At 42.7% G+C, this 27597-nt stretch overlaps 1 protein-coding gene across 3 annotated transcripts in view; it reads left to right on the top strand.

Annotated features, from left to right (window-relative positions):
* FAM124A (family with sequence similarity 124 member A) overlaps positions 1-27368 on the top strand; it is a 69453-nt gene extending 42085 nt beyond the window's left edge. For 2 of the 3 annotated variants that reach the window (XM_084609875.1, XM_084609873.1), the window contains 2 exons: positions 10664-11403; positions 22701-27368. In XM_084609875.1, the coding sequence (XP_084466001.1) occupies positions 10664-11403; positions 22701-23537 (1577 nt within the window). In that variant the 3' untranslated portion in view covers positions 23538-27368. The remainder of the gene's footprint in view (positions 1-10663; positions 11404-22700) is intronic. The other variant, XM_084609874.1, reaches the window with a different exon arrangement.
* The last annotated feature ends 229 nt before the right edge of the window (positions 27369-27597 follow it).

The raw sequence follows: 27597 nt of genomic DNA, 5'->3' as shown, positions 1-27597 counted from the left end.
GGGGAAGCAAAGTGTTACCTCAGAGGTAGTGTTGCTACTGTGAATTTTGAAATAATTGTTATTTTTCTTAAAGCCCCAGCTGCTGGAGCCTTGTGAGGATCCTCTGGTTTGTTTGTTTTTTTTTTAATTAAATTTCTAGCCCTCATTCTTGTACCTCCTTTGCACCCTAAAGGATCAAAAACAAGGAGACAAATAAAAATAACCCATATTTATGTATTTATTTTAATCTCATGATTTTAAGCCAATCTCATAATTTTGCGGACTTGACTCATTATTATTTCTAACACTCATGGTTGGCAGTACAGAGTGCAGCAGCAGCATATAGTCGTGGAGGATAACCAAGGAGGTGTGGCTGTCTGTGTCAGGAGAGCAGCAGGCTTGAGGATGGTGATTTGTGGCACTGGGGAGTGGGCGAGCTCATAGTCTCAGGAGTAAGAACTGAAGGAGGAGGTCACAGTGCAGACAAAGAGTCCTTGACCCTGCATCAGGAGGAGAGGGAGCTGGAAGCACCTTCGCAAGGAGGTGTGTACTGGGGGCTACAAAATATTTTGACTGCTCACCTTCTGCCACAGTGCAAGAGCACAAGCCCCCAATCCTTATTTTTATTATTAGTTTTTATTCCTACTACAGTAGGCCCCAGAGGCCTCAGTGAGGGTCAGAGCTTCATTGTGCTATCCAGACACCAAATAAAATGTAGTTCTTGCCCTGTGGAGTTAACTTAGATTGTAAAGAAAAGATGCAACAAGAGGGTGTAACAGGGAGTGGGGGAAAAAAGATGAGGATAAGAACATAAGAATGGCCATACTGGATCAGACCAATGGTTCATCTAGCCCAGTATCCTGTCTTCCAGCAGTGGCCAATGCCAGGTGTCCCAGTGGGAATGAACAGAATAGGCAATCATCAAGTGATCCATCCCCTGTCGCCCATTCCCAGCTTCTGGCAAACAGAGGCTAGGGACACCATCCTGGCTAATAGCTATTGTTGGACCTATCCTCCTATGAATTTATCTAGTTCTTTTTTGAACCCTGGATAATAATAGGAGACCTATGCACACAATTTGAAGATTGAGTTTGGGTTGTTGGTTTGTTTTTGTTTTCTTTTAATAGATATAATGATCTGGACAATCCCTACTGGCTCCCTGGCTTGCAATTGTGAGCAATTTATCAAAGGAATGACAGGAGAAGTGGAACTGGAGGGATTTGAACGAAGGTGGGGTAGCCCTTAGCTCTGGAATGGTGTTCCTCACAGAATGCATGCCATGAAAGGAAGTGTGATGGTGTTAGCTGGTGAAGCAATCGATTGGGCAGTCAAGGCTGGCATTGTTGGCAGAACGGAAGAGGAAGGGAGAGAACATGACAAGATGCGATACAAAAATGGAATTGTAGGGAAGAGTTCAGTTGTGAATGGCCTTAAAGATAAGGTTTCTCTAACTGTGGTGGGGCGATTAATGGCACACACATTCCAATTTTAGCACCAGACCACCTTGCCTCTGAATACATCAATAGGAAGGGATACCTCTCCATGGTGTTGCAGGTGCTTATGGATCACCGATGGTGTTTCACGGACATCAATGCAAGCTGGTCTGGAAAGGTGCATGATGCACGCATCTTCAGGAACAGTGGCCTGTACAGAAAGCTGCAGGCAGGGACTTTCTTTCCAGACCACAAGTTCACAGTGGGGGATGTGGAAATGCCCATAGTAATCCTGGGAGACCCAGCTTACCCCTTACAGCCCTGGCTCATGAAACCTTAAACAGGTCATCTGGACAGCAGCAAGGAGCGTTTTAACAACAGGCTGAGCGGGTACCCCATGGTAGTCGAATGTGCCTTTGGCCATTTGAAACCTCACTGGAGGTGTTTCAATGGCAGGCTAGACCTTACCAAGGATAATATTCCTGTGGTCATAGCCACGTGCTGCACTTTGCATAATCTGTGTGAATCTAAGGGTGAAATATTTGCTCAGGTGTGGAGCACTGAGGCAGAGCGCTTGGCTGCACATTTGAACAGCCAGATGCTAGGGCTGTCAGAGGAGCCCAGAGGGCTGCTATTAACATCAGAAAGGCTTTGAGGAACCACTTTGACAATGAGGGGCAGTTACACGTGCTATGGAGTTGCTTTCCTGATGCATCTGTGTACAGTTTTGGGGCCCAAGATCCATGCAACACAATGCTTTAGAAGCCTGTTCCCGAGAGTGAATTGATTGCTATACGCTTTTGTAGAACACAGAATAAAAACGCTGTGCCGTTAAATACCTTAGCCTTCATTTATTGTTAAAAAGGATAAAACCTCACAACTGTGTGTGTAGCTCCAGCAATCACTGTGCAAGCTGTGAGAGGGGGTGGAGTGATGGGGAGGCTCAGGAGGGCTGTGAAGTGAAAAGGAAGGTCTGGGCATAGAGGGTGGGGTGGGGTTGTCAAAGAATTGTGCATCTGCACGTGCTGCAGTGGAAGACTGATCACAGATCTGCTCAGTCTGCAGCTGTATCAAAGACTTGAGCATCTCCGTCTGATCCTCCATCACTTTTATCATCCGCTCTGTCGCTTGCCTAGCAAAAGCAGCACTCTCCTTTCTGACCTGCCTTTCAGCTTTCCAGCACTCTTTCCGTGCCCTGGTCTGTCTCTCATCGCGCTGCAGCGCCTCCCGGAACACGTCTTCTTTGCTGCGCCTCGGGTTCTTTCTTATCTGCCGAAGCCAGTCCTCAGGGGTGCATGGTGTGTTCCTCAAGGTCTGTGCTGAACAGAAGAGGGATTGTTACGTTCCAGCAAGTGATTGAAACATTTTAGTAAAAATGGCCTTTTGCTAGTAGAAATCACTTTCTCTCTGAGACTCTAGGCAGGCACACAGCTCTGCGAGCACCCCAGTCATGGTGAGTTTTGGGAGTGGGGGGGAAGGCCGTTGTGCATATGGACAAAAAGGTCACGGCTTGCAGGACAGCTTTGCAGGGAACTCATTCTAAAATTATCCCACACTTTTTCACAGGCGGTCAACCTGCTGGCTGACGTCGCGCTGCTGTGGGTGACCAGAGAAACCAGTGCACAGCTGCTGAATGCTTGCGGCTTTCACCCTGGTCTATATGCAGTTCAGCTATATGCCGCTTTGGTCCCAGCTCCAGTGATGGCTAAATGGCATGGTACAGTTTCCTACAATGGGGGAACTAACAAGGCTGCAATCTCTTGGAATCTGTGGCAGATTAACAAGTACCTCTTGGAAACTTTCCAGAGCCTCTCTCTGGAGGATTCCTTGCAGGTCTCAATGTCCATCGACACCCTGCTTGGCCATGCAGATTAACTACACAGGGCAATGTCCAGCTCACAGAAAACACTACCTGCCTCCCACTTTTTGATTCCCTACACAAGCCACAGCAACTTACCCGGCATCTTATCTGCTTCCTGCTCCCCGCTGAGCACTTCTGAAGTGGAGAAAAGTTCCTGGCTGCCTGCCCCACCAGGCAACCCTGCTGGGAGCAGCACATCCTCTTCTAGCTCGATTTCTTCATCCAGAACTTCAGCCTCTGGGTTACCCCCTCCCTTTCTCCTGCCTGTGAAATATCCATGGGGCTATCGGCAATGGAGATGGAGTCACCACCGAGGATAGCATTCAGCTCCTTATAGGTCTTAGCTGCAGCACTGGAGCGATGGTTCGCCTCCCGCGCCCTATGGTACGCCTGCCTCAGCTCCAATAAAATAGGGAAAAAAACCCTGTGGTCTCTACACTGCATGTTTGTCAACAATAAAGGGAGGGGAAAAGACAAAAGTGTCTCGCAGGGGTGAAAGTTTTTTGTCGCCAAAACTAGGTGGTTTTTGTTGTTGTTGTTGAGAAAAGTCACATTGCAGTGTGTATGCTATCACTGGTTTGTCACCAAAAGCCAGTTTTTGGTGACAAAACTTGCCAGTGTAGACAAGCCCTAAATTAGCTCCCCTTCTGCCGCCACACTGAGCTGGTCTGTTCTCCTTTTGAGCGCCTCAGCGAAGCCATGCATGCTTTGCAGATGTATTGAGGTGGGACCATGAGGGCCCAGAGCAGCTTTTTAACCCCTTCCGTAACAGTGCAGGGTTTGTCACAGAGTAGTTGAGAGCTTTAGCAGTGTAGACTGAGGGAAAAGGCCAGAACTTGGAAGCATGAAGATGTGGCTGCAGTAGGGACCTCCTGGTGAGCAGAATCTGAGGTTGTGGCTTACCCCAGGAGTTGCAATTACTCCACCCCTGCCAACATCAGAAGTACAACAGGGTTGAGAATGTTTTACCTGAGTGATAATCATGTGCACAGCAATACGTAGGTGGGTATTAGGTGTGATTTGTAACAATGCTGACTTTGCTGTGTTAACTGAAACCTGTGGACCAAGGACTACCACAGCCTGTCATCTGCCAGCTCACATTAATGGGTCATGAAGAAATCTTTTACCTCCAGCAGCAGATGAGCGGCATGATTTGTTAGATATCCGTGTCATTTTGGCTCACCATCCTTATTTTATCCTGAAATGACCACAGGAAGGCACACCAATTCTCTGTCATAGGAGGCTCCGCAGATGTGGACTGTCCATCCTGAACTGCATGTAAAACTCTTGTATTGCTATGAATTGCCTATACAGCCACATACAGATGAAATTCCACCTTGGCATCATCACCTGCTGCTACTAGTAGAGATGTGGTGAGGAAGACTGACAGAAGAGACTGCATGTCATACAGGCTGTAGTGAGCCTCCCCGGCACTTCTCATTGCTCCCAAGCATCCTTTGGAATAAACGGAGGCAGTATGCAAAGTAGGGTATGTTGAGGAATAGATTACTGCTCACTGCTCTCACTTCATTTGGTAGATGCCACTAACCTGGAGAAGGAGGAGCCGGTGAATCTATTGCTGTGATTCCCCTCTTGCTTGTTTTATTAGTAGTGTTTGATTTATCAAAGGACAATGTAGTGCCATGGCCAGAGATGACCATTAACTACTTCTCTCACAGCGATCCAAGACATGATGCAATTTGTTGATAAAATAACTTTTCTTCCTGTGCCTCACTGTACATCTTTCAAGAAACACTCCAATGAAGTGTCAACATTGTAATTAGAGTTGAGCAAAACTTGGAATTTTCATCTGAGGGGAAATTTCAACATGTCAGCATTTGTTTGTGTCCCAAAATGGGATGAAAAGACAAAATTTCCTGTGGAGCGAAATTCCAAAATATTTTGTGTTGGAAATATTTTTGATCCAAGTGAAACATGTCAACATTCCCAAAACGCAGTTTCAAGTAATTTCAACATTAAACTCCATTTCCTTAAGGTGGCACGTTGCCTTATGGGATTTGTAATTCAGGGGTATGATCCCCCCCCCATTCCCCCGCTATATACCAGGCTCCCCAGGTTGGTGTGCATCTCCCATAATGCACCCAGAATCACCTGACTCGCATGAGTGAAGTGAACACTTCACCTTATGGGACTCGTACTTCTCCGGGGAGCCCAGCCCATAGGAGAGAATGGGGCCCAGAACTAAACTAATCGGAAAATGCAATTTAGTGATTTATTGACCAGTGTCTCAATGAAAAAACTGGACAGTTCAAACAACACAATATTCGTATTCATGTTGAACCGACCCCAAATGAAATATTTCATTTCAATTTTCCTGATGAAAAAATCAAGAATTTTCGGAAAAATCAAGAATTTTCTATAGAAAGTTTTGATTTTTGTGGAAACTGCATTTTCTGTCAGAAAATGATTCCAGTTGAAAATTCCTCACCAGATATACTTGTAATATCTGATGAGAGAATATAGGGAAGATTGGACTGCTGCCTTGCCATTATGAGACCTCCAGTTTCTCTGCCCAGGAAATAAACGTACGTCTGTAGTTTAAACAAAGCAAACAGCAACAGAATATCAAGCTGTACACGCGGATAAAGAAAAATTCCGGATCCAGTTCTGCAATATGCTGAGCACCCTGAACTCCCGTTGAAGCTAATGGGCATTGAGGGCACTCAGTCCTTGTGGGATCAGGCTCTCAGTTTGCTAATATATCTCAGTTTTAAGTCTTCCAGCTGATGGTAGTAACAGAAGTTAACAGATAAGTTAAAATATATATAAATATTATTTAACTTTTGATATTTCCCTTTTAGCAATTTTAATGTTTCTGCCACCCTAAAAAGAAACAATTCCCGTCTGCTGGGGCAAAAATAGAACAGTTGTGAGAACTGTACGGTTTAGGTTCAAATAAATGTTTCAGCATGTTGGTGGTGGTGGGTTTAATCAGTTGCACAGAGAGCCTAATAGATATGCAGGTTTCAGAGTAGCAGCCGTGTTAGTCTGTATTTGCAAAAAGAAAAGGAGTACTTGTGGCACCTTAGAGACTAACAAATTTATTTGAGACTTTAATTTGCTTCTATGACAATTGGCCAGAGGGCAAACTGAATTGCACTAACTTGAGAAGCAGTGGCGCTTTCCCTGCCCCTTTCTTGATAAGTGCAAGCTGAAGTAGAAAGCCTTGCTAATAGCACAGAAGCAGTTCACACCATGTAATCATCTTAGGAGCGTTTTCATCAAACTCCTCTCTTCATATTCCTGTTTACATTTTTCACACCTTAATGAAAAGGCTGTCTTTTGCAGGAAAAAGGTAGGACCAGTACTGCAGTAGAAGTGTTCCTGCTAATGTAAAGTTGATATGGAAGCTCTTTCAGCTTTTATTAGTTACACTCATTCCCGCTTTGGCTTAGTTCATGGTTTCTTCTAGTACAACAAAAGATGATTTTCTCTGGTGTATTCGTAGCTTTAGCTCCTAATGATGGCTTTCTGCTGTACTCTGGTGGTCCTCTGAGGCTGTTTGTTTTAGCGTCTTGTGCTGACGGGTACATCTGGTGATAGCTCTGGAATACTAATGCCAATGCTGGTTCTCACAAAGCCTGGCTTTTGAAAAATGCTTTAGACCATTCAGCACCCCTCTACCATGCTGAGCGACAAGAGGGCAGAAAGGTCATGCTCAGTGAATTTTTTTTTTTTAATGCAAAGTAAGCAGCCCACAGGAATGGCAGCTCTTTGCTTCACATCCTTCTGCCCAGGCTTCTTACAAAGCTGTAGCCATCTATTTGCATAAATATCAGGCCTGTCCCTTGTTACAGTCTTTGTTACATAGATGCTATCAAAGGAAATGGAGGGAGAACAGATTTGAACATCTTGCATTCCGCTCTTAAAAAAAGTGTGATTGTATAACTAATCCACATGGTTTTCTTTTTGGTTTTATTAGATTCCCCCCTGTCCCCATTCCCATTTCTTGTTTCAAAGCCACTGTTCCTAGCCTGTAGAGGGACATCAGCAATAGATGCCTTGGAGCAATAGCACGTGCAGTATTCTCTGCAGGAGAGCCCTTCGACATCATTATGACCAGTGATTGATTTGCTGCAGGTTGTTGTTCTCTTCCATTAACCACTTGGCACAGTCACTTCTCATCACCCATTTCATGACAGAGACATGAGAACTTTGCTGCCACTATATTTCTCATAATCAGTTTGATTTGCCCAAATCTCCTGTAGGTTAATGCATGTTTGGTATATGCTGTACATACCAGTTGCCAGTCTGGCGAGAAGGCGTTCACACAGTTGCCAATAGAAGGGGAGACAGTCCATAAGATAATCTTGCTATTAAAATGTGGTCCACACAATTAAAAGCTTAGGAACCCTTGGTCAATCTACCATATTTAGACATTATGTCTCCACTTCAGTCTCATGCATGTAGGCAATATCAGAGTACTAAATAAAGAGAACCATTTCAACTAGGGTTGTCAAGTAATTGCAGTTAGCTCATATGATAAACTCAAAAAAATTAATTGCAATTAAAAATATTAATCATTATTAATCACAGTTTTAATTGCACTGTTAAACAATAGAATACCAATTGAAATGTATTAAATATTTTTGGATGTTTTTCTATATTTTCTAATATATCAATTTCAATTACAACACAGAATACAAAGTGGACAGTGCTCACTTTATATAGTTTTTATTACAAATATTTGCACTGTAAAAATGATAAACAAAAGAACATGTTTTTCAGTTCACCTCATACAAGTACTGTAGTGAGATCTCTTTATCATGAAAGTCAAACTTACAAATGTAGAATTATGTACAAAAAAACTGCACTCAAAAACAAAACAATGTAAAACTTTAGAGCCTACAAGTCCACTCAGTCCTACTTCTTGTTCAGCCAATCGCTAAGACCAGGGGTGGGCAAACTTTTTGGGCCGAGGGCTACATCTGGGTGGGGAAATTGTATGCAGGGCTGGGGCAGGGGGTTGGTGTGCGGAAGGGAGTGCAGGGTGTGGGAGGGGGTGCAGTGTGCAGGAATGGGCTCAGGGCAAGGGATTGGGGCAGAGGAGGGGTGCAGGGTGTATGAGGGGGCTCAGGAAAGGGGGTTGGGTGCAGGAGGGGTGGGGAGTGCAGGGGGCTCAGGGCAGAGGTGCAGGAGGGGTGCGGGGTGCAACGGGGCTCAGGGCAGGGAGTTGGGGGGTGGGGTGCAGGAGGGGTTCGGGGTGCGGGCTCCGGCCCGACGCTGCTTACCTAAAGTGGCTCTGGGGTGGCAGCAGCGCACACCGGAGCCTGGGCAGTCTCCCTGCATGCCTGGCCTGGCCCCAGCTGTGCCACTGTGGGAAGTGGCCAGAGCCACCGCCCTGCTCAGCCCCTGGGAGAGCAGGGGGGCACAGGGCTCCATGCACTGCCCTTGCCACGCCTCCAGGTACCTCCCCATTCCTGGCCAATGGGAGCTGCGGGGGGCGGTGCGTGGAGGCAAGGGCAATGCACGGAGCCCTCTACCGCATAGGGACGACAGGGACATGGTGCCAGCCACTTCTGAGAGTGGCGTGGGGCCTGCGGCACCACAGAGGGCAGTCCCACAGGCTGGATCCAAAGATTGGTGTTTATACCAATCTAGGATGATGACCCAGCACATGTTCTTTTTCAAGAACACTTTCACTGCAAATTTGACAAAATGCAAAGAAGGTACCAATGTGAAATTTCTAAAGATAGCTACCGCACTCGACCCAAGAAGCGCCTTCCAAAATCTGAAAGGGATGAGGTGTGGAGCATGCTTTCAGAAGTCTTAAAGGAGCAACACTCTGATGCAGAAACTACAGAACCCGGATCACTTTCTGCTGTTGGCATTTGACTTAGATCATGAAAATAAACATGCTTCAGTCCGCACTGCTTTAGATAGTTATCGAGCAGAACTCGTCATCAGCATGGAGGCATGTCCTCTGGAAGGGTGGTTGAAGCATGACGGGACATATGAATCTTTAGTGCATCTGGCACGTAAACATCTTGTGACGCCGGCTACAACAGTGCCATGCGAACACCTGTTCTCGCTTTCAGGTGACATTGTAAACAAGAAATGGGCAACATTATCTCCTGTAAATGTAAACAAACTTGTTTTCTGAGCAGTTGGCTGAACAAGAAGTAAGACTGATTGGACTTGTAGGCTCTAAAGTTTTATATTGTTTTGGTTTTGAGTGCAGTTTTTTTGTACATAATTCTACATTTGTAAGTTTGACCTTCATGATAAAGAGATTGCACTACAGTACTTGTATTAGGTGAATTGAAAAATACTATTTCTTTTGTTTTCTACACTGCAAATATTTGATATAAAAATGAATATAAAGTGAGCACTATACACTTTGTATTCTGTGTTGCAGTTGAAATATATTTGAAAATGTAGAAAACATCCAAAAATAATTTAAATAGATGGTATTCTATTGTTTAACAGAGCGATTAATCGCATTTAATTTTTTAATCATGTGATTAATTGTGATTAATTTTTTTAATTGCTTGACAGCCCTAAGTTCAACTAAATAGCTAAATTAGCCAAGTGATTTATTGAGCTCTCTGGGGTCTCTGATTACATACACCTCTCTTCACACACAGCTTCAACAGAGCGAAATTGGCAATGTCTCCACTGACCTCCAATCAGCTGTCACTTGGTATTAGCCAAACCTACTTCTTTGTAGTCATGGAGATTTCAGGGACTACATCATAGAGATTCCCTCATGCATTTGAGGGGTAACAAGTAATTTTTGCCTGAATGATGTTCAGCTTTTGAATACCATGATGTTTGTGCTACTTGCTATTACTAAGCAGATATCTTCACTACGCATATACAATCTTCTGATACTTGCCTTCAGGCCCCTTGAATACTCTAACTTGGTGGGAAATACTAATGGCAAGGTGATAGAATAGAATTCCATTGTGTAAATTTCATGCACACAGCCAGGTGGCACAAATTAAAACGAAAACATGGAATGAACAAGCCAGATACCCATTTTGATCCTGACCATTTTGTTTGTTGTTTTGCTTTCTCCCAGTTCTTTGTTTTTTTTGCCTTTCAGACTGTAAACTCTTTGGCAGGCGACTGTCTCTTTCTACACAGGAATGTACAGTGCCTAGCCCATTTTGAGTAGTATAAATAATAATTATTGCAGTATATTGTCTTGATAAATACTAGTTTGTTTTCTGTTAGGTTCTTTTATTTATGGCTATATTTACCTCTAGATATTACTGACTATTGTAGGCAAGCTTGATATAGAAAAATCACGTAACTGACTGAATAATGTATTTCTCCTTCAAAACCTACATAAATCACGTCACAATACGAGGAATTAATAAATTTTTAAAACCTAATACAGATTTTGTTTTTTTTATACTATCAGGTGAACTTTCTGTGGAAGACAATCAGGACCCTTTCCTTGTTAGTATACATATAATCACAGACCCTGGTGAATCCAAAGTTCTCCAGCAAGCCATTGATAAACTGTTAGCATGGATCCATCCAGACCTCCAGTTGTTCCAGGTCTCAGAAAGACGGGTCTCGAGGAAGCACAGGAAGTCTGGTAAGGCTGCTGTTTCTCAGCCTGCCCTAGCAGTCATTCTGTTTTTGCAAGAGGAATATGGAGAAGAACCAATCTTACAGCTCCATGAAACCTTTCAGAGACCACCTTGGCATTACCACCATACAGAACGAGTGCATGGCAAGTTCCTCCCTTACATGCCATGTAGTCAGGACTTCTTCACTTTGGCCCATGGGACCCCTTTGTGGGCCATCCGACCAGTGCATTATGGGAGAGAAATTATCCGCTTTGCCATATACTGCAGGAATGAAAACTTTGTTGACATTATGAAACTGTACCAGTTAATCCTGAAAAGACCAGTGTGTCAGAAAAAGGCAGATTTTTGTGTCTTTCCTGTCTATTCTAACATGGATATAGACATTCAGTTCTCTTTAAAAAGACTCCCTAAGGGCCAGATTCCAACCCCTACAGAGTCAGCGGTGCTGGAATTCCGAGTAGAAGATGTTGGACAGCTTGTTCCTCTCTTGCCCAGTCCTTGTAGCCCAATCAGTGAAGGCAGGTGGCAAACAGAAGACCATGATGGGAATAAGATCCTTTTGCAGGTATTCTCTAACATCTCTATTTTTTTATGTGATGAAACAGAAATCTATTTGTTAATTTGTATAAGAATGCTAATTTGTCCCAGAACAGCAAATAAAGAGTGGGGCTTCCATAACAATATCCTGGTAGGCAGACCCAAGAAAATACTGCTAAAAAGAGAGCTTATAAAATGCTGTATGCGTGGAAAAATATAAAAATCAATACAGCTGTAGGTGATACCATGATGTTCAGATATCCCTTAGCCCCATGTTCGGCAAAGAAGAGACTGAGATGAGCCAAGTGTAGAAATGGGAAAGATTGTGAACTGATAGCTAAAGGTGCATGTTTTTGCAGTTTTTATAAGAAACATGAGTACCCAGGTCACACACGTTTATAAAATAGCTATTAGTTACGAGCTTTTTATTAGCAGTAAACAGAATTTTTGATAGTACAAATTATTTTCTTACATATGTATTAAAACACTGCGTGACCAACTGCACCTCAATAGATGGCCCAAGAATCTTCTTGTTCTGCAAAATAGCTATCAGACCCAGAAAAAAGGAGAGAGAAGCAGAGAAGCAACCTGAGCTGTTTAGGAGACATGCTCCCTGCAGTCTGCCCTCTCAATCTTATCTCAAGCTGCATGTACTCATAGACAGATTCTATGGAGAGTTTGGTCAATAGGAGGGGAAAGGTTGTGAAAGGCACAGTACCCATACTGTATCTAAGGCTGCTCGGAGTCACTTCAACATATGCAAGTGAGTTAAATAGAATAACAAATAGCAAGCTTTCCAAAACTGCACTCTTCATCAAGATACATACAACAGCTTGAACAGAGGCATGTTGCTTCACAGTTACACATTGTGGCTTTTTGCTTAACAATGTGCCTCAAAGCCACTGCTTCGCTAAAGAGGTTTCCTGAGGCTTGCTTAACCTTTTATTCTTAAATATTTTGTGATTTATATTTCTGCTTAATAAAAATAGCCCACTCCCACTATTAATGCTCACTTTATTTTTAAAAATCCACAGGACAGATCATCCCCGAAATACACATGCTCTTAATGCTAATAGGGCTAAGCATGTGTGTCAAGGAAAGTTAGACCCTTACATTTAGAAGAATGTAATCATTCCGATTTTAAAGGGGGGAGGTTTACAGTGAATTTTCTTTGTGAAAGGTGCCCTTGCTACTGAAGTCCTCTATCTACAGAACAGGCACCCCAGGTTTGATCCTTTTGCTTCGTGGAGCTCAGGATGCTGACAATTGTGGGAGGTTCTGCTTGAACTTGCTGAGCACCCATATCTCCTTCTGTCCTCCGCACGCTTCTGCAGAGTTGGGTGTGCGCAGACCATCTTGCAGATCCCACCTATGTAGAAGCTCTATCCCACTGGCAGCAACTGCACTGCCCCACATAGGTGCCTCAAGTCTGCCTGCAGCTGAGAAGGCAATTCACGCTTCCTGACCATCCAGTCCTTGGCCTCTCTGCTGAGACTGCCACTAATTCTTTAGTTGTTGGACTGGTTTTTGTGACGTGGACTGGATAGGCACTAGGTTGGGATAACCAGTTTATTTCAAAATGGCCACGAACCACCTTGATGTGGTAGCCACTTGGGATCACCTTCACGTATTGCTTTTCTTCTATAGATTAAAGGGTCCATATCCTATTAGTAATCTCTTTTCAGAGTAGCAGCCGTGTTAGTCTGTATTCGCAAAAAGAAAAGGAGTACTAGTGGCACCTTAGAGGCTAACCAATTTATTTGAGCATAAGCTTTCGTGAGCTACAGCAATTCTCTCTGATTTCCAGTTTTTAATAGTGAATCTTCCAACTACAATAATTTACAGCACAATGACACTGAATGAAAAAAATTGTAATGTCTGTGTGTAGGGTACTGTATAGGGGTCTAAACATTCCATGGCTATTGCCACAGTAGCCGTATTAATTTTCACCTCTCATCAAAATGACATTTTAACATTTTTCAACTTGCATATAGGTTTGTGTTATTAATAACAAGAATATTTTGATTGCTAAAAACTGAGATTATCTACACATGCCAAAAGTATCACTTATACCCACCAATAATAAATTTATACTTCGGAGTAACAAGAAAGTACTTAATGTGACTGGGATTTTAATATACCTCAGCAATGTGACCTGTGTGTATCTTGTGGCATGCTTACAGGGGTTGGGACTCCTGCCAACCAGTAAGATTGCTCCATCCTCTTAACCCGTTCTGCATATGCAATTATCGGGGCCCTTAGATTAAGAGCAAGAAAAAAAACCTATTAATGGATGAGTCTGGCATTTGATATCCTTTGTTTGCAAACATAAAACCCCGCAAAAATGTTTTGTTGTGGCATCTTTGCTTTGTCTGCTTCCTCAAATTAACTCAGACAGCCTGATCTTATTCCAGCTGAAGTCAATGGTAGCTATGTTGTTGAATTAGCGTGAGCAAGATTGTCTATGATCAGTATTGGTTCTGGCATTATTTTCATATGTTGAATTTTTACAGTGTATGTAGTAGTTCAGTAAATAACTGTCAAGCATTTCAGTGTAACTCCCAGAAGTAAATCTGTGAGTGCAGAGGTATTCCACCTATGTAAATGAAGGCATTCTGTGTGATCCTGATAAATATGTACAGTACAGAAAATTTAAATACACAAAGAATTAAGGTTACTGAGCTAAATGAATATCAACAAATAAGTTGTACTATATAAAAAGGGATCAGAAGCTTGTATATGACTATTTATTTGTTAATTCAGTGAAAGGTTTGCCTTTATCTATCTTGCCTGTGTTCAAAACCGGTATAGCTACAAACACTTTTTGAGACAAATAGCAGTATGCATTTCCATTTCCAAAGTCTGAGCAATTGCAATTAAAAGAACAAATAAAAAGGGAAAAGAGGGGAACAAACTAACTAGAAATCAAAGGAGGTGTAAAGGAAATAGAAAGTCAAGGGCAGCCCCCCAAAAAGGCGGAGAAATGCGACTTCTGCGGAACAAAATGAAAGGATGGCGATTTAAAGAAAAGCATGAGACATCTTAAATTAATGGTGCAGGTGGATAGAACAAATTTGATGAACAGTAAAAGGAAAGGAAGGCAAGGAGGAATTCTGACTGGAAGGACAAAAAGAATAGCTTTTACAAAGGTTTCCTTTAATTTCTTAGTGTGCTGAAAATTAGAGAAACAGGGTGGGTGAGGTCATATCTTTTATTGGACCAACTTCTGCTGGTAAAAAAGACAAGCTTTCAAGCTACGCGGGGCTCTTCTTGAGGTCTGGGAAAGTACTCAGAGCATCACAGCTAAGTACAAGGTGGAACAGATTGTTTAGCATAAATAGTTAACACATATTTCAAGCGACCATTCAAGGTGAAGTGTCCTGTTAACACTCCAGCACTTATAAGACAAAAAGGGAGATTGGTGGCTTATAGATTGTTGTACTAAGCCATAAATCCAGTGTCTTTAGATTTTTAGTATCTAGTAAAGTTATGAATTTAAGCTTCTAGCCTCATCTTTTGTGTAGGTTTCCTTTGAGGACAAGGACTGAGAGGTCATATATGGAGTGATCGTTTTGGGAAAAGTGTTCCCCCATGGGTGCTGTGGTATTTTTATCTTTTATCGTTTTTCTGTGTGGGTTCATTTGAGAGCATAGTGATTGTCTGGTTTCACCCACATAGTTTTTATTGGGGAATTTAGTGCACTGGATGAGGTACACCACATCTTTTGATAGGCATGTGTTGGACATGTTGCTGAAAATGGCAGACCGTTGACTTGATAAGACCTGTGTCTAGTTACAGATATAAGAACCTAACTTTTGCTTCGTATTTTTAAAAATCTTGTCCACTTGGTGTTTCTCCCTCAAGATGTGCTCTGCCTTTTCTACCTTAGATGTTTGTGGGTTCTCTAGTATCAGTGATGGTTTTAATAGAAACACACAATCCTAAATTGAGGTCTTGGAAGCTAAGTAAAACAGGAAGTGATCTTTCAGCCATTCTGTCCTTCACCATGAGCGAGAGAGAGACAACCTCTTTTATATCTTTTTATTTAAAAAATTACCTTTAATAGCATATCAATATACTGAATGCCATTTTAAACATAACATACAGTCAGAAAAAGCCAGTGTAGATATATAATGTTACAAGATTCCTGTTGTGATGACTGGGACTACAAATTTACTGTAATTGTGAGCTCAGCTGTAAAAAGTGAGTGAAAGTTTATAAAATGTCACAATAAGCTATAACAACAAATGTTGATAGGGAAAGGTGCAAAAGGAAGACAGACAGATTGAATTAGTCCAAACAAAGAGGCCTACTAGTATAACTCAAGGATCATGCCTGGCAAACAAGAAAAGTGTAGGATCAAAAATCAGTGGATCAATATTGGTATGTTGGGAATTAGGCCTAATTAGTAAACAAAATAATGAGGGGATGGGCTATTCCATCACACACACACACACACACACACACACACACACACACACACACACCACACTCCTTTTTGGGTTCTTAAAAAGAAAAGACTTCGGGGAGCAGGGGGGATTGCGGACGGATGTGGATGTTGGCTGACTGAAAGACAAGGAAGGAGTGAGCTTCACATCCTGGCTGCCACCCATGCCATCTCCTGGAACCCCAGGATCTATGATGACACTGTTCAGTCTTAGTTGCCCTGGTCCTGAGAGATGTCCTGACCAGACTGGGTCAGAGAGAGAGAAAGAGAGGGATCCTGATGATGTCACCTCCTCCACTGGCTCTGGCTAAATCCCAACCATCAACTGGGATGTGAGATTTTGTCATCCCTGCCCCGTGTGTGTGTCCTTTTCCTTCACTTTGTTCTCCTTCGTATCCCTCTCTTGTTTTCTTCTTGTCTAATAAGAGTCTGCCTTAGGCAGCCAAGACTGGATATTTTGCAACATTGATGAAACTGTGCCCAGAGAGGAAACTAAAAGCAATGTTCTAAGTAGCTTGGTGCTGGTACGAGTTCGCCAGGTCTCAGAGAAGCTAATAAGACTAAGTGCTATACCTGTGTTTTGCCATCAGTGAGGTTGCAAGTGAAAGTCAACCAGAGACAGAAGCTGCATTTTCTATATTTGCTATTCTTTTCTCTCCTCTTTTGTGTGTATTTGTCTTGTTTTGTCTTCTGGGAAACTGGATCAGACTTCAACAACAATAGTAATCACAGCTCCAGTTCATCTCAGCTCATTTCTTTCCCTCCCTCCTCCCCCCAAAAAAGGACAGTTATTACTATCTTTAATGCCATCTAAGAAACTGCCAAATGGGGGGGTTTCCTTCTAAAGACTCTCTCCAGCTAAAGGGAAAGAGAACAAGGGATGTTATCAAAATAAAAGCCTTACTTACTTTACATGTCAAATGCTGAACTGTTTCCTTCTTCTCTGTATCTTTAATCAAGGATTTAACAGATTTGTAATAATGTGTTTACCATGGTACTAAGCAGGTGGAGATCTCTGACAAGGTCATTTTAACACGTTTGACTCTTTGGGTCCATATATTCCATTGAAATTAATACAACAGCCCATCTAACAGAATAAGATACTAATTGGTGTAAGGAAGGGTCAAAATCTGACCCTTAAATCTTTGTAGTCGGGATTGTCCCTTACTCTGTGTTTATACAGGGCCCTGGTCTCAGTTGAGGCCTCTAGGAACTACTGAAATAAAAATAATGACTAATAAGAGAAATTTTTTTTTTTTAAGGTAGAAATTTCCTTTCTTCTGTCAACATGCAAAACGTTAACTAGCAGTCCTGGATTCTTCTCATCAGATGTATGAGGCCCTAATAATATAGCCTTTGTAGATCTCTGTAGCTTTCACCAAAAGTTGTTTCCTTCATTTCTGAATGTTTGACTGGTTATCCTCCAAAAATTCTGTTGAAATGTGGAGAGATTGTAATTTCCCATAGACTTTATGAAGATTTGTGAAGACTACAGTGAGCATGGGTAACAGACCAAGCATTAGGTTTTAAAAATATTTTTTTTTTATTATAGAGCTAATCTGTTCAATCAACAGTTGTTTTCTGATGGGTATTCATGCAAAGGCTTAGATGGTGTGGACAGATATATCGTCCTCTCTATTTGGAATTTCAATCAAAATCAACCTTTTTGGTGTTCTAGAGGCTGTGCAAGTGGCATGTCAGTTTGTACACAGCATTTCTGTTCTGTCAGATGGCTGATCCTTTTCCAGTGTAGCTGGAGCTTTTGTTTCTAGCACAAGCAGCACAGATATACCAGACAGTGCTTTGTCAGTCTGCAGTGAGGTAATGGGCATTGCAAAAAGCAAACTGTAAGGAGGCTGAAGGGGAAAAAAAAGAGTTAGTTGATGAGATTTTGCTTCTGAAGTCAGACAAAAGATTTGCCCCACATGGGGAATATAAAGGCATTATGCTAAAAAGAACATCTGAGATGTCCATGTCATTTACTTGAAAAGAGAAAAACACTTGTTTTTCTCTTTTCATCTCTCCAAGGTCAGAGTAGCAGAGGAAGATCAGTCTCTCTCGCTCATGTTTCATGGCTCATTATGGTCCATCACATTTTGAAAATGGGTTCCAATTCTTTTATTTTTTTTTAAATGTTATATACATTTAATTGGTAAAGGCAAAGAGGAACAGCAGACTGCCTAGCTCTCTGTATACAGTAGTTGGCTAGTAAGTAAAAGCATGGCATAGTGGCCTCAACACAGGACTGGGAGCCAATTTCCCCTGAGTTTTAATCCAGGCTAAAATATGGTTTTCCCTCTGTGATATCCAGCAAATCAGAGAATTTAGAGAGGGAAAAGTCCTATTCATTTTATCCACTCCAGCTCTCTACCAATAGAGGAGTATCCACTAATTCAGGGGTGGGCAAACTTTTTGGCCCAAGGCCCACATCGGGGTTGCAAAACAGTATGGAGGTCTGGGTAGGGAAGGCTGTGCCTCCGCAAACAGCCTGGTCCCCACCCTCTGTCTGGTCCTTCCCACTTCCCATCCCCTGACCACCTCCTCCCGGGACCCCCGTCCCTAACTGCCCCCCTGGGACCCCACTTCCTATCCAACCCTCCTGCCCCCTGACTGCCCTGACCCCATCCACACCTCTGCCCCCTAACAGGCCCCCTGGGACCCCCGACCCATCCAACCCCCCCCCACTCCTTGTGCCCTGACTGCCCCCTCCTGGGACCCCCATTCCTAACTGCCCCCCCATCCCAACCCCCCCTGCTCCCTGACCCCCCACCCCCAATCCAACCTCCCTGCTCCCTGTTTCCTGACCGTCCCCTCCGAACCTCTGCCCCATCCAACTGCCCTCTGTCCCCTGACTGCCCCCCAGGACCTCCTGCCCCTTATCTACACAGCCCCAGCCCCTTTTTACCATGCAACTCAGAGCGGCAGGACAGGCTTACTGGAAAGTCTGGGAGGTAGCCGGGTGCAAGCCGTGCTGCCCGCGTGGCGGCATGGCTGCGGGGGAGGGGCACAGCAGGGGAGAGGCCGGGGTCGAGCTTCCTGGGCCAGGAGCTCAGGGGCCGGGCAGGACGGTCCCGCGGGCTGGATGTGACCTCTGGGCCATAGTTTGCCCACCTCTGCACTAATCTATATTTGCTAGAGTTTTCTCTGGTCTGGTATAAAATGTGCCAAGAGATGGAATTTCCACTACTTCACTTGGGAGATTATTATACAGTCTAATACATCTCACTGTTAGGATAGTTTCCCATGATATGGGATAAAGGGCTTCTGAAAGTGTTCCAGAAAATATTGCACTTGCCCATATAATTTAAGATGGTATTTGAAAATGTGACCCATAAACTATAGGTCATTACATTACAAATATTTTAACACAAAGAAACTGGTGCAGGGATATGGTAACTTGCCAAAGACTTGACAGTGCAAGAGTAGAATCCATATCTCCTTTGGATTTCCAGTCCTTTGCATTATCCATAAGACCAGCCTCTTTGTCAATGGTACATCTGTCCCCCAAAGCATTTTTTAGATTTTCTAGTACAAGTCATTTGACTTGATAACTGTATTTGTGATCTAATGTTTCAAAGGCCCTAGTCCAGGAATCCACAAATAAGAACTCTTAACACCTGCAGGGAAGCCCATTGAGTCTAGCTTCAGTTTTTACTGGTGCATATTTTGTCTAATTATTTATCAACTATTTATTTTTTAATTACTTCAGCTGTATGGCAAACAGATGGATTATCTCACAGTAGAACAATTCTGCAGAAAAATCTGAATCATTAGTGAGTGTAAACTGTATTCATATACTTGACAACAATATAACAAAATAATTTCCTGCACAAACACACAAAGTAATGGGATAATTTGTTTGTGTCCTTGAAAATGAAATACTGCATTCTGTAGGCTACCCAGAAATTTCTTCAAATACAAATTGATGCAGAAATTTCTAAAATAACTTATCTTGCCTTCTGCATAAGTAAAAATAATATAGCTTGGAAACATAGCTCCAAATTCATCTCTGGTAAAACTTCATTGACTACCATTCAGTTTGACCCATTCTGTTTGACTCTCTTGAAATCATGATCCCTTATCTATTAATTAAACTGGTACAATACTGTAGTTAATTTTATTCAAAGATTCAGTTAGTTCTATATGGCATTAAGAAGAACAGCCTATTACATTATGAAAAGATGTATTATGAATTACCATAGCTTCATGTGTTAGTGTATTCATCCACAATACATAAGTGAACTCAACAGGGTTTATGTCCCATACCGTACCCTTGGCATGGACAGTTACAAATGAGCGAACAGTTTTTTGCAGATGTGAAAGTACCTTGTTCCCTCTAAAATCAATGTAATGGATAATGAAAGATTTAAACACAATAGCACATCTTTGCCACTAAGACCATGGGGGCGTGCACTAGTGAGAAATGAGCAACAACAATGCTTGGACGTTGTCTAGGCATTAAAGTAACAGTAGGTTGCTATCTGCACTAAATTCCAGTTGTTACCATCTTAAAATTCTTAAAATTTATCGAGTAATAACATCATTTAAAATATAAATAATGAAGTCATTTGCTGAATAAGTCAGCAAGCTGTCAAGTAATGGATGTGGAAACTTGAGAGGTGAGATACTTTCTCAGTTCTGATACACTGTCTCTGTGGTACAGTATTTGAACCATGCCATGTTAAGTCATGAGGTGGAGGACAAAATATAAGGTATTGGCTTATTTAGGCCTAATTCTAACTTTGGATGTGTGTGAAGCTCCTGCTGCAGTCTGTGGGAATTGTATGAAAGCATATCTGGGGGCAAAAATTGGTATTTGCATCATGTGAGAAATTCCAGTAAAACTGTCAAAAGGAGTGATTTAAATACAAACTGTTGAAGCCACATTGAAATAACTAATATGAGGAGAAGGATCCAGGAAGTCATTAACCACTCAAAAAAGGTTTGCTAGGAGTAGGGGGGTTGGGCGGGGGAGGGGAAGGGTCCCTTGCTCAGACAATAGATCTTGGAGATAGGGCAATGTTAAAAGAGAAGAAGGGTGACGTGAGTGTTTTTCAAAGAGTGGGTTTTGACTGACACTAAGAATTGGAGTGTTTCAGGGTAATGATATAAGGGCAAGGCTATAGGTGACAGTGGTGGCATTGGTGCCCTTCTATCATAAGAATTGAGGTTGGAAGGCTGGGGAGAAAGGGCTGTTGATGGCCCTGAAGTTCTTCTTCGAGTGATGGTCCCTATTGTATTCCACCGAGGGGATTCAAAATCTGTGCTTTCTGCTCTCGCTTGTTTTCCATCAGTGATGAGCACCAGTGCTGTTTGTACTGTTTGGGGAAATCCCACATCATGTCTGGGTGCAGTATCTTCCTCTCCTTCCCTGTCCATACATGGGAAAGCTGAGCTCTTTGCCTCAAAAATCACCTCATGGAGGCTGCAATGGGGCCAAAATTGGATCCTGGCCAGGGAATCCCCTCTGTCCATCAGCCTGAGCAACCTAAGAGCGCTCCCCCTACCATGGAACCTCCATCTGGTTCTGCAAGTACCAGTCCTACAGACCCAATGCAGGGACCTAGCCATGAGTCATGGAAGCATGCGCGTAAACATGGCCGAAAGTCTTCTTCCAAGTCCAAGAAGGATGTTGCCCTGTCAACAAGTTCCGGCCATGGAGGAACGAGTCGTTCCAAGGCTCACAAGAGTAGGCAGGAAGCACAGATTTTGAATCTCCTCAGTGGAATACAGATAGGGATCACGCATCTCAAAGAACCTCCAGTTACAGCTAAGTAACCTGCCCTTTTCATTCCTACAAAATATAAGGTAGGGGATGAGTTGGATCAGCGAGAAGTGGAAGGGGTGGTGAGTTTCAGAGAAAAAGAGGGAGAATGAGATTTCTGGGTTTATGGCAGCGGTCAAAATCAAAAGGAAGAATGTAGCAAACTTCTCACCATCCTTAGTGAAGAAATGAATGGAGAAAGAACTATTCATCTTCAACTTCCTTTACTAAAAGAAGAAATGCTGGAAGTAGAGTATGAATGAAGTTGCATAATAATCTATATTAGTTAAAAAGTCCATGCTTGTTAAACTTGTAGAATACCAATAAACAGTTTCTCTTTGGGTTTTACATAAAAGCTTAAATAAATAAATCAATATATTAAAATTCAGAATGAGAAAAACTTGGGGATTTTGTGATTAAAAAGGAAAACCTGGTGAGCTGGACTAACTAGCTCTTCTCACCCATTCAATTGTGCCCTGAGCTTCAACACACAAACTCCAGAGACTTTTTATGTCAATTTCCTATAGTTTTGTTTTTTCACATACTATCTAAGTGTGTAATCAATCAATGCAGGATTTACTGAATGTCAGATGAGACATAAAAAACAAGTAAAGAGCCAGGTTGTTTTAAATTGGAATAAAATTAGATGCCTTTCAAAAGGGTCTTTCTGAGCTCAGCGTTTTGAAATCTCATATAGAATACTATAGTTCTTAAAAATCTTACATAGAGAATTCTCAGAGCACATCTGAAAATTTTGCTACAGTCCTAGAGTCTTAAAATGTCACCTGTCTTCCAGGAGATGTGTGTCTTTCTCAGGATCTCACTATTGTTTCATGGAGTTCACCCTGTGAGGCAGGACAGTTTTAAGGCTCCAGGCTTCACTTTTGTTTTCCTCCAAGGACCCTTATATAAATATTTGGATTTTGGCACAGTGCTTTCTCTTTATTATTAAAGTGAAATATTTACTGTGAGTGTACTGAGTGACAGTCTGCTTTATAGTTACATGCAGTAACAGTTCAACAATGAAGACTTACAGTTGTAAAATTGCCAAGTCTGTGTTAATGTGGTCTTTCCTCTTTTCTCTCCTCCCCCTTCCCCCCCCCCCCCCCCGCAGCAGGCACGTATTTGGTATAGGAAGTCTGCTAAGCGGAACAAGCTTCATTTCCCATCTTCAAGGGATTCCTGTTTCACGTCTTCACCAAGCTACATTCCTCACAGTCACAGACCTGCCCCTGATCAAATTAGTGAGCATCTGAAGTCAGCTGGTCAAATCAAGCTGCATCGGGCAAATGGCCTTGGTCAGTACCTTGGTGTCTCCCAGCAGGACTTGAGAAATGGTGACCGAGGAGACTTCACCCGAAGATCCAGTAGTGCCTCCAGCATTTCATGGTCATTTCAGCGAAGCAAGTCTCTGTTCTGCTTGCCCACAACAAGCTCCTCCCCAGGCTCTGACTCCTTTCACTTTAGTGAACCATTTCAGATTTTAAATACTGGGTCACCTGTGAACAGGTTAAAAACATGGAGATGCAGCCCCAAGCTTAACATTGAGGACTTGGAGGGTTCACAGGAGACTGATGTCGACACAGGGATGAAGCTGTCCTTTTCAGATCTGTCCGTGGTCTCAGCCTACTCTACCTTTAATGGATTTTGCAGTGATTTGGAAGCTTCTCTTCCCTCACAAAGGCAAAGTGTCAGTAGATCTAAACGGGTTGACTCCAGGAGAAGGCCATTGTCAGCCATGTGCAGTACTGTTGAGCTCCCTAGTAGTTCACTTCCGTCTCTCTCGGAGTGGTCTTCCAGTTCTTTCTTGTCATCTTCAGCATCCCCCTTAGCATCTCACTGCCAACTCAGACAGTCACCAAGAGCAAACCCTTGTTCTCTGAATGCTAGGAAGACACCTGGCAGCATTCAGCCAGGCTCTTCAACCAACGAGGAGGAATTCTACATCTGAGCTTTCTCCATGCTGAACCTTTTAATGTAAATTTGTACATATGTGAATTATAGTAGTGCATTTCCACTATCTGAGCCATCTGGGTTGGCAGGTTCCTTGCTCCTTCTTGAGGGGAAGGTGTTACACCATTGTGTGCTAAATGTTGTAAAAGGTTCCCCCACACCATTGTAATGGGTGCCTCATAAATGTTTATTATAATATCAGGTGAGATTGTGTCCACTGGATTCATGTGGAGAGGATCCTCGATGTGTAGATCTGTCTATAGCTGTGCGGATAGGGGGTTTGTGCTCCGTGTCCTTTAGCTCTGGCGAAAGGGGTTTGGGAGACTGACCATTAGCATGTAGAGCAGGAAGTGCCTAGGGATGCACATGGTAACCCACCTTCCCCTGACAAGTAGCTGTAAAGATACTGAAAGGAAAATACAACCTCAAGCTGCACTAACTTTTCTGAGAAGCTCTCTCGACGCTGGCAAACCCTTCCCCACCTCCTTTATGAGGTTCCAGAAGCAGGTATGAAAAGGGCAGACCCTAGTAGCATGGCTCCAGTGGAGCCAGACAAGGAGGCTGAGGGCCCCAGAACCAGTGTAGAGGCACAGGCCTCCAGCTGATCTTTGAGAATCTGCAGATTTGGGGAGAGAATGTCTTGTTTGTTTCATGTGGAAGAAGGAACCCGCACCACATCCCCAATCTGCGGGACTGGTTTGGGGAAAATGCCATGAGGGGACCAGCTTTTCTCCCCACCTCATACGGGAAGGGAGCAGGGTGACCCACTGTTAGAAATGCACTGCAGGCTCCCTATTTTTAGGGGTTTGTTATTTTGGTTGTAAAAAATTCACCTCGTACATAAACTTAATATTGGTGGTCGCAGCCCAATTTCTTTGTAAAACAAATTTCTTGCCAAACTTTCGTCAGAATTTTTAATTTATCTGAAGGGAAAAACATGTAGAATTGTACCTTTTATCAAGTTACATTTTTGGCAAGTTGTTACAGTGGCAAGCTGTCCTGGTATTTGGTATTTTGGAAAAATGTTTAAATGGAGAAGCCATTAGTCTGAGAAATGGCTAAGTACCTTTATGAGGATTTCTACCATCTATTTCAAACTGTTCTGACAATATATCTCTGTGTTAAACAGTACTGACGCTGACTGCTGCTCTGGTCTAGGCACTAAGAACATTACCTGGTTTAAAGTAGTGTATACAAATCTGTATTTAATCAATAGACAGGTACAGTTGCGGAAGATCCACTCTGATCAGTCAGTAATAAGCCAAGGGAGGAAAAATGATCTTGTGTGTATTACTCAACAGCCTTACTCACAACAATACTATTCATTTTAAAACAGCCTAAATAAATAGTTACATAAGAGAGTGGAACAGCTCCAAAAACCTCCATTCTAACCCCCAACTAAATATACAGTTTATACCATTTCACAAACCATCCTTAAAAAACATGAAGTCTGGAAGAAATAAATATAAAATCATTCTGTTTAAACACCATTAAAGTTGTAACCCAAATCCACAAAAGGCAGGAAATTGACAGTAAAGGCTTGCAGGAATTGGCAGTCAATTCACTGGCCCTCCTGTATGCTGTTCAGAATTTTTTGCTTTTTTTTTTCCTCACTGTGATAGAGAATGGTGCATCTGCTTCATCTATGAGTTTCCTGCCTGTTGTCAGCTACTGAGACAACATGAACTGCGTGGAAACCTTGTCTTCCTTATTAACTATAAAAATTGGATTGTATTTCAGATCTGGACACCCAGCTGAATATTAGCACTTTCCCCACCACTACCACCCAGAGCTGTTTGGGTTCACTCCAACTTTTGATAAACAATCCTGTCTAGAGATGCTTGGAAGCAGAAACAGCATGAATGAGGGATTTAACATGGTGTTTGAATGTTTACCAACTATTGGCCTGCTCCAAAGTCCATCAAAGTCAGTGGGAGTCTTGGGGTTTAGGTGAGACTTTAGGGTATGTCTAAAAAACCTGCAGCAGCAAGTCTGAGGCTGGGTCGGCTGACTTGGGCTTGTGGGGCTCGGGCTGTGGAGCTAAAAATGGCAGTGTAAACATTCAGACTTCAGCTGGAGCCCAGGTTCTGAGACCTTTCTCCTTTGCAGGGTCTGAGAACTCTTAGAGCACAGTAGGCCTGATTCTCCACTGTCATGGGCTATAAGTAATTATTTACAGCTGGGCAAAATATGTGTAGAACACCACCAGATCAGAATGGTAGCATTTTGCACTCACTTGGCAAATGACTATGCAAGGTGCAAGGCAGTGAAGAATCAGGCCCAAAAGGTTTAGACCGGGGTGGTCAAACTAAGGCCCGCAGTCCGGATCTGGCTCGCGAGCCATTTTAAGCTGGCCTGCGAGCTCCTACTGGGACTTACCCCACTCCAGCTGGGGTGCTGGGTTGGGGGCCGCTCCACACGGCTCCCGGAAGCTGCAGCATGGCCCCACTCCAGCTCCTAAGTGCTCCAATGGGAGCTGCAGGGGTGGTGCCTGCAGATGGGGCAGCATGCAGAGCCGCCTGGCCGCGCCTCCCTGTTGGAGCCAGAGAAGGGCCACTCAGAGCCTGCACCCCGAGCTTCTCCCTATGCCCCAGCCCTGATGCCCCTCCTGCCCTCCAAATCCCTCAGTCCCAGCCCAGAGCACCCTCCTACACCCCAAACTCCTCATCTACAACCCCACCCCAGAGCCTGCACCGCCAACCAGAGCCCGCACCCCAACCCCAATTTTGTGAGCATTCATGGGCCGCCATACGACTTCTATTCCCCAATGTGGCCCTCAGGCCAAAAAGTTTTCCCACCCCTGGTTTAGACTAATGGCACAATATTCTTCTCTAAAATTTGTGGTGGCACAAAGATAAATGATGAAATAACATTATGAAGCCATTTTACCAACATTAGCCACTTTCAGATATGACAATAAACAGGAAAGAATTGGCTCAACCTTGTCAAAAAATGTGTTTTATCATTCATTGTTGGGGAAAAAGCATATTCGCAATATTTATAATACTTATAAAAAGTCGTAAGAACAGGGAATCAAAAGATCTTCAGAGAACTGACTTCAGGTGACATGTCTATTTGTTCCTGGAACCATGTCAGTATTCAGACTCCTGACGGAAGCTGGCTTGTTCTGCTACTGGAGAGAAGACTTGGAAATATCTGTCAACCAACTGTGTGCCTTATGACTGGACTTCAGTGTAGCTAAAAGCAATAGCCTGGCTTCATCAGAAATACTGATGATGTTGAAAGGCTGCAAATTAGCACAAGATAGCAAATTACCAAGTAGCAACTAATATGGTGTAAATATACAGGAATGGGAACATCTAAACTCCAGACTGTATCACGTAAACCAATATAGGAAGGAAGCCAAATAAATTTCAACAGACTCAGAAGAGAGAATTTATATTGTCTCAGATGGTTCTGTTCTTCCAAGTACTTCTACACTGTTTACTGATATTTAACTAGAAAATAATGTTCTATTTTTTTTAAGTTCTGTATGAATAATTCATGGGGTGTGTAACAAAATTTTGGAATCACAGAATGCTCCACTGAGAGGAAACGGAATAATAATATTGTACTGGAACCTTTTATGTTATAATAATAAAAGCCAGCTTTTGAAGAGTGTTTCAATTAAAATAAGTGTCATTAGTTCCCTTTTCTATAATTTAAAAGGGAGTTGAACTTATCCAGATGACTGGAGATGCACAAGATTCGTGCTATGGCATTTTGCTTATGTATCATATCACTGTTGTTATGTTATGAACATTGCAGATTTCCCCTTAACTACTTCTCTTCTCCCATGCCAGCATGTGTTGCTTTTATCAAATAAAATAGTCAGAAAGTTAATTGTATTTAAACTTCTGTGTGTTCATTTATTAAACACAGTGGAGTCATATTGGTCACTTTAGCAAGGCCTGCCTCAGATTTCAAAAGATCACTGTATCAGACATAAGCACATCACTTCTGGGCAATGTTGATCAATAGAGCAAATATAAAATAAACACAGCCTTAAATACAAGAGATGTCTCTTATTTTAGACTCAGATTTACCTCTACAAACAG

The sequence above is a fragment of the Lepidochelys olivacea genome (genome assembly GCF_965140295.1).
Source record: "Lepidochelys olivacea isolate rLepOli2 genome assembly, chromosome: 1".
Classification (NCBI taxonomy): Eukaryota; Metazoa; Chordata; order Testudines; family Cheloniidae; genus Lepidochelys; species Lepidochelys olivacea.
The sequence above is the reverse complement of the archived record's forward strand: the minus strand, read 5'-3'. Positions and strand labels throughout refer to the sequence as shown.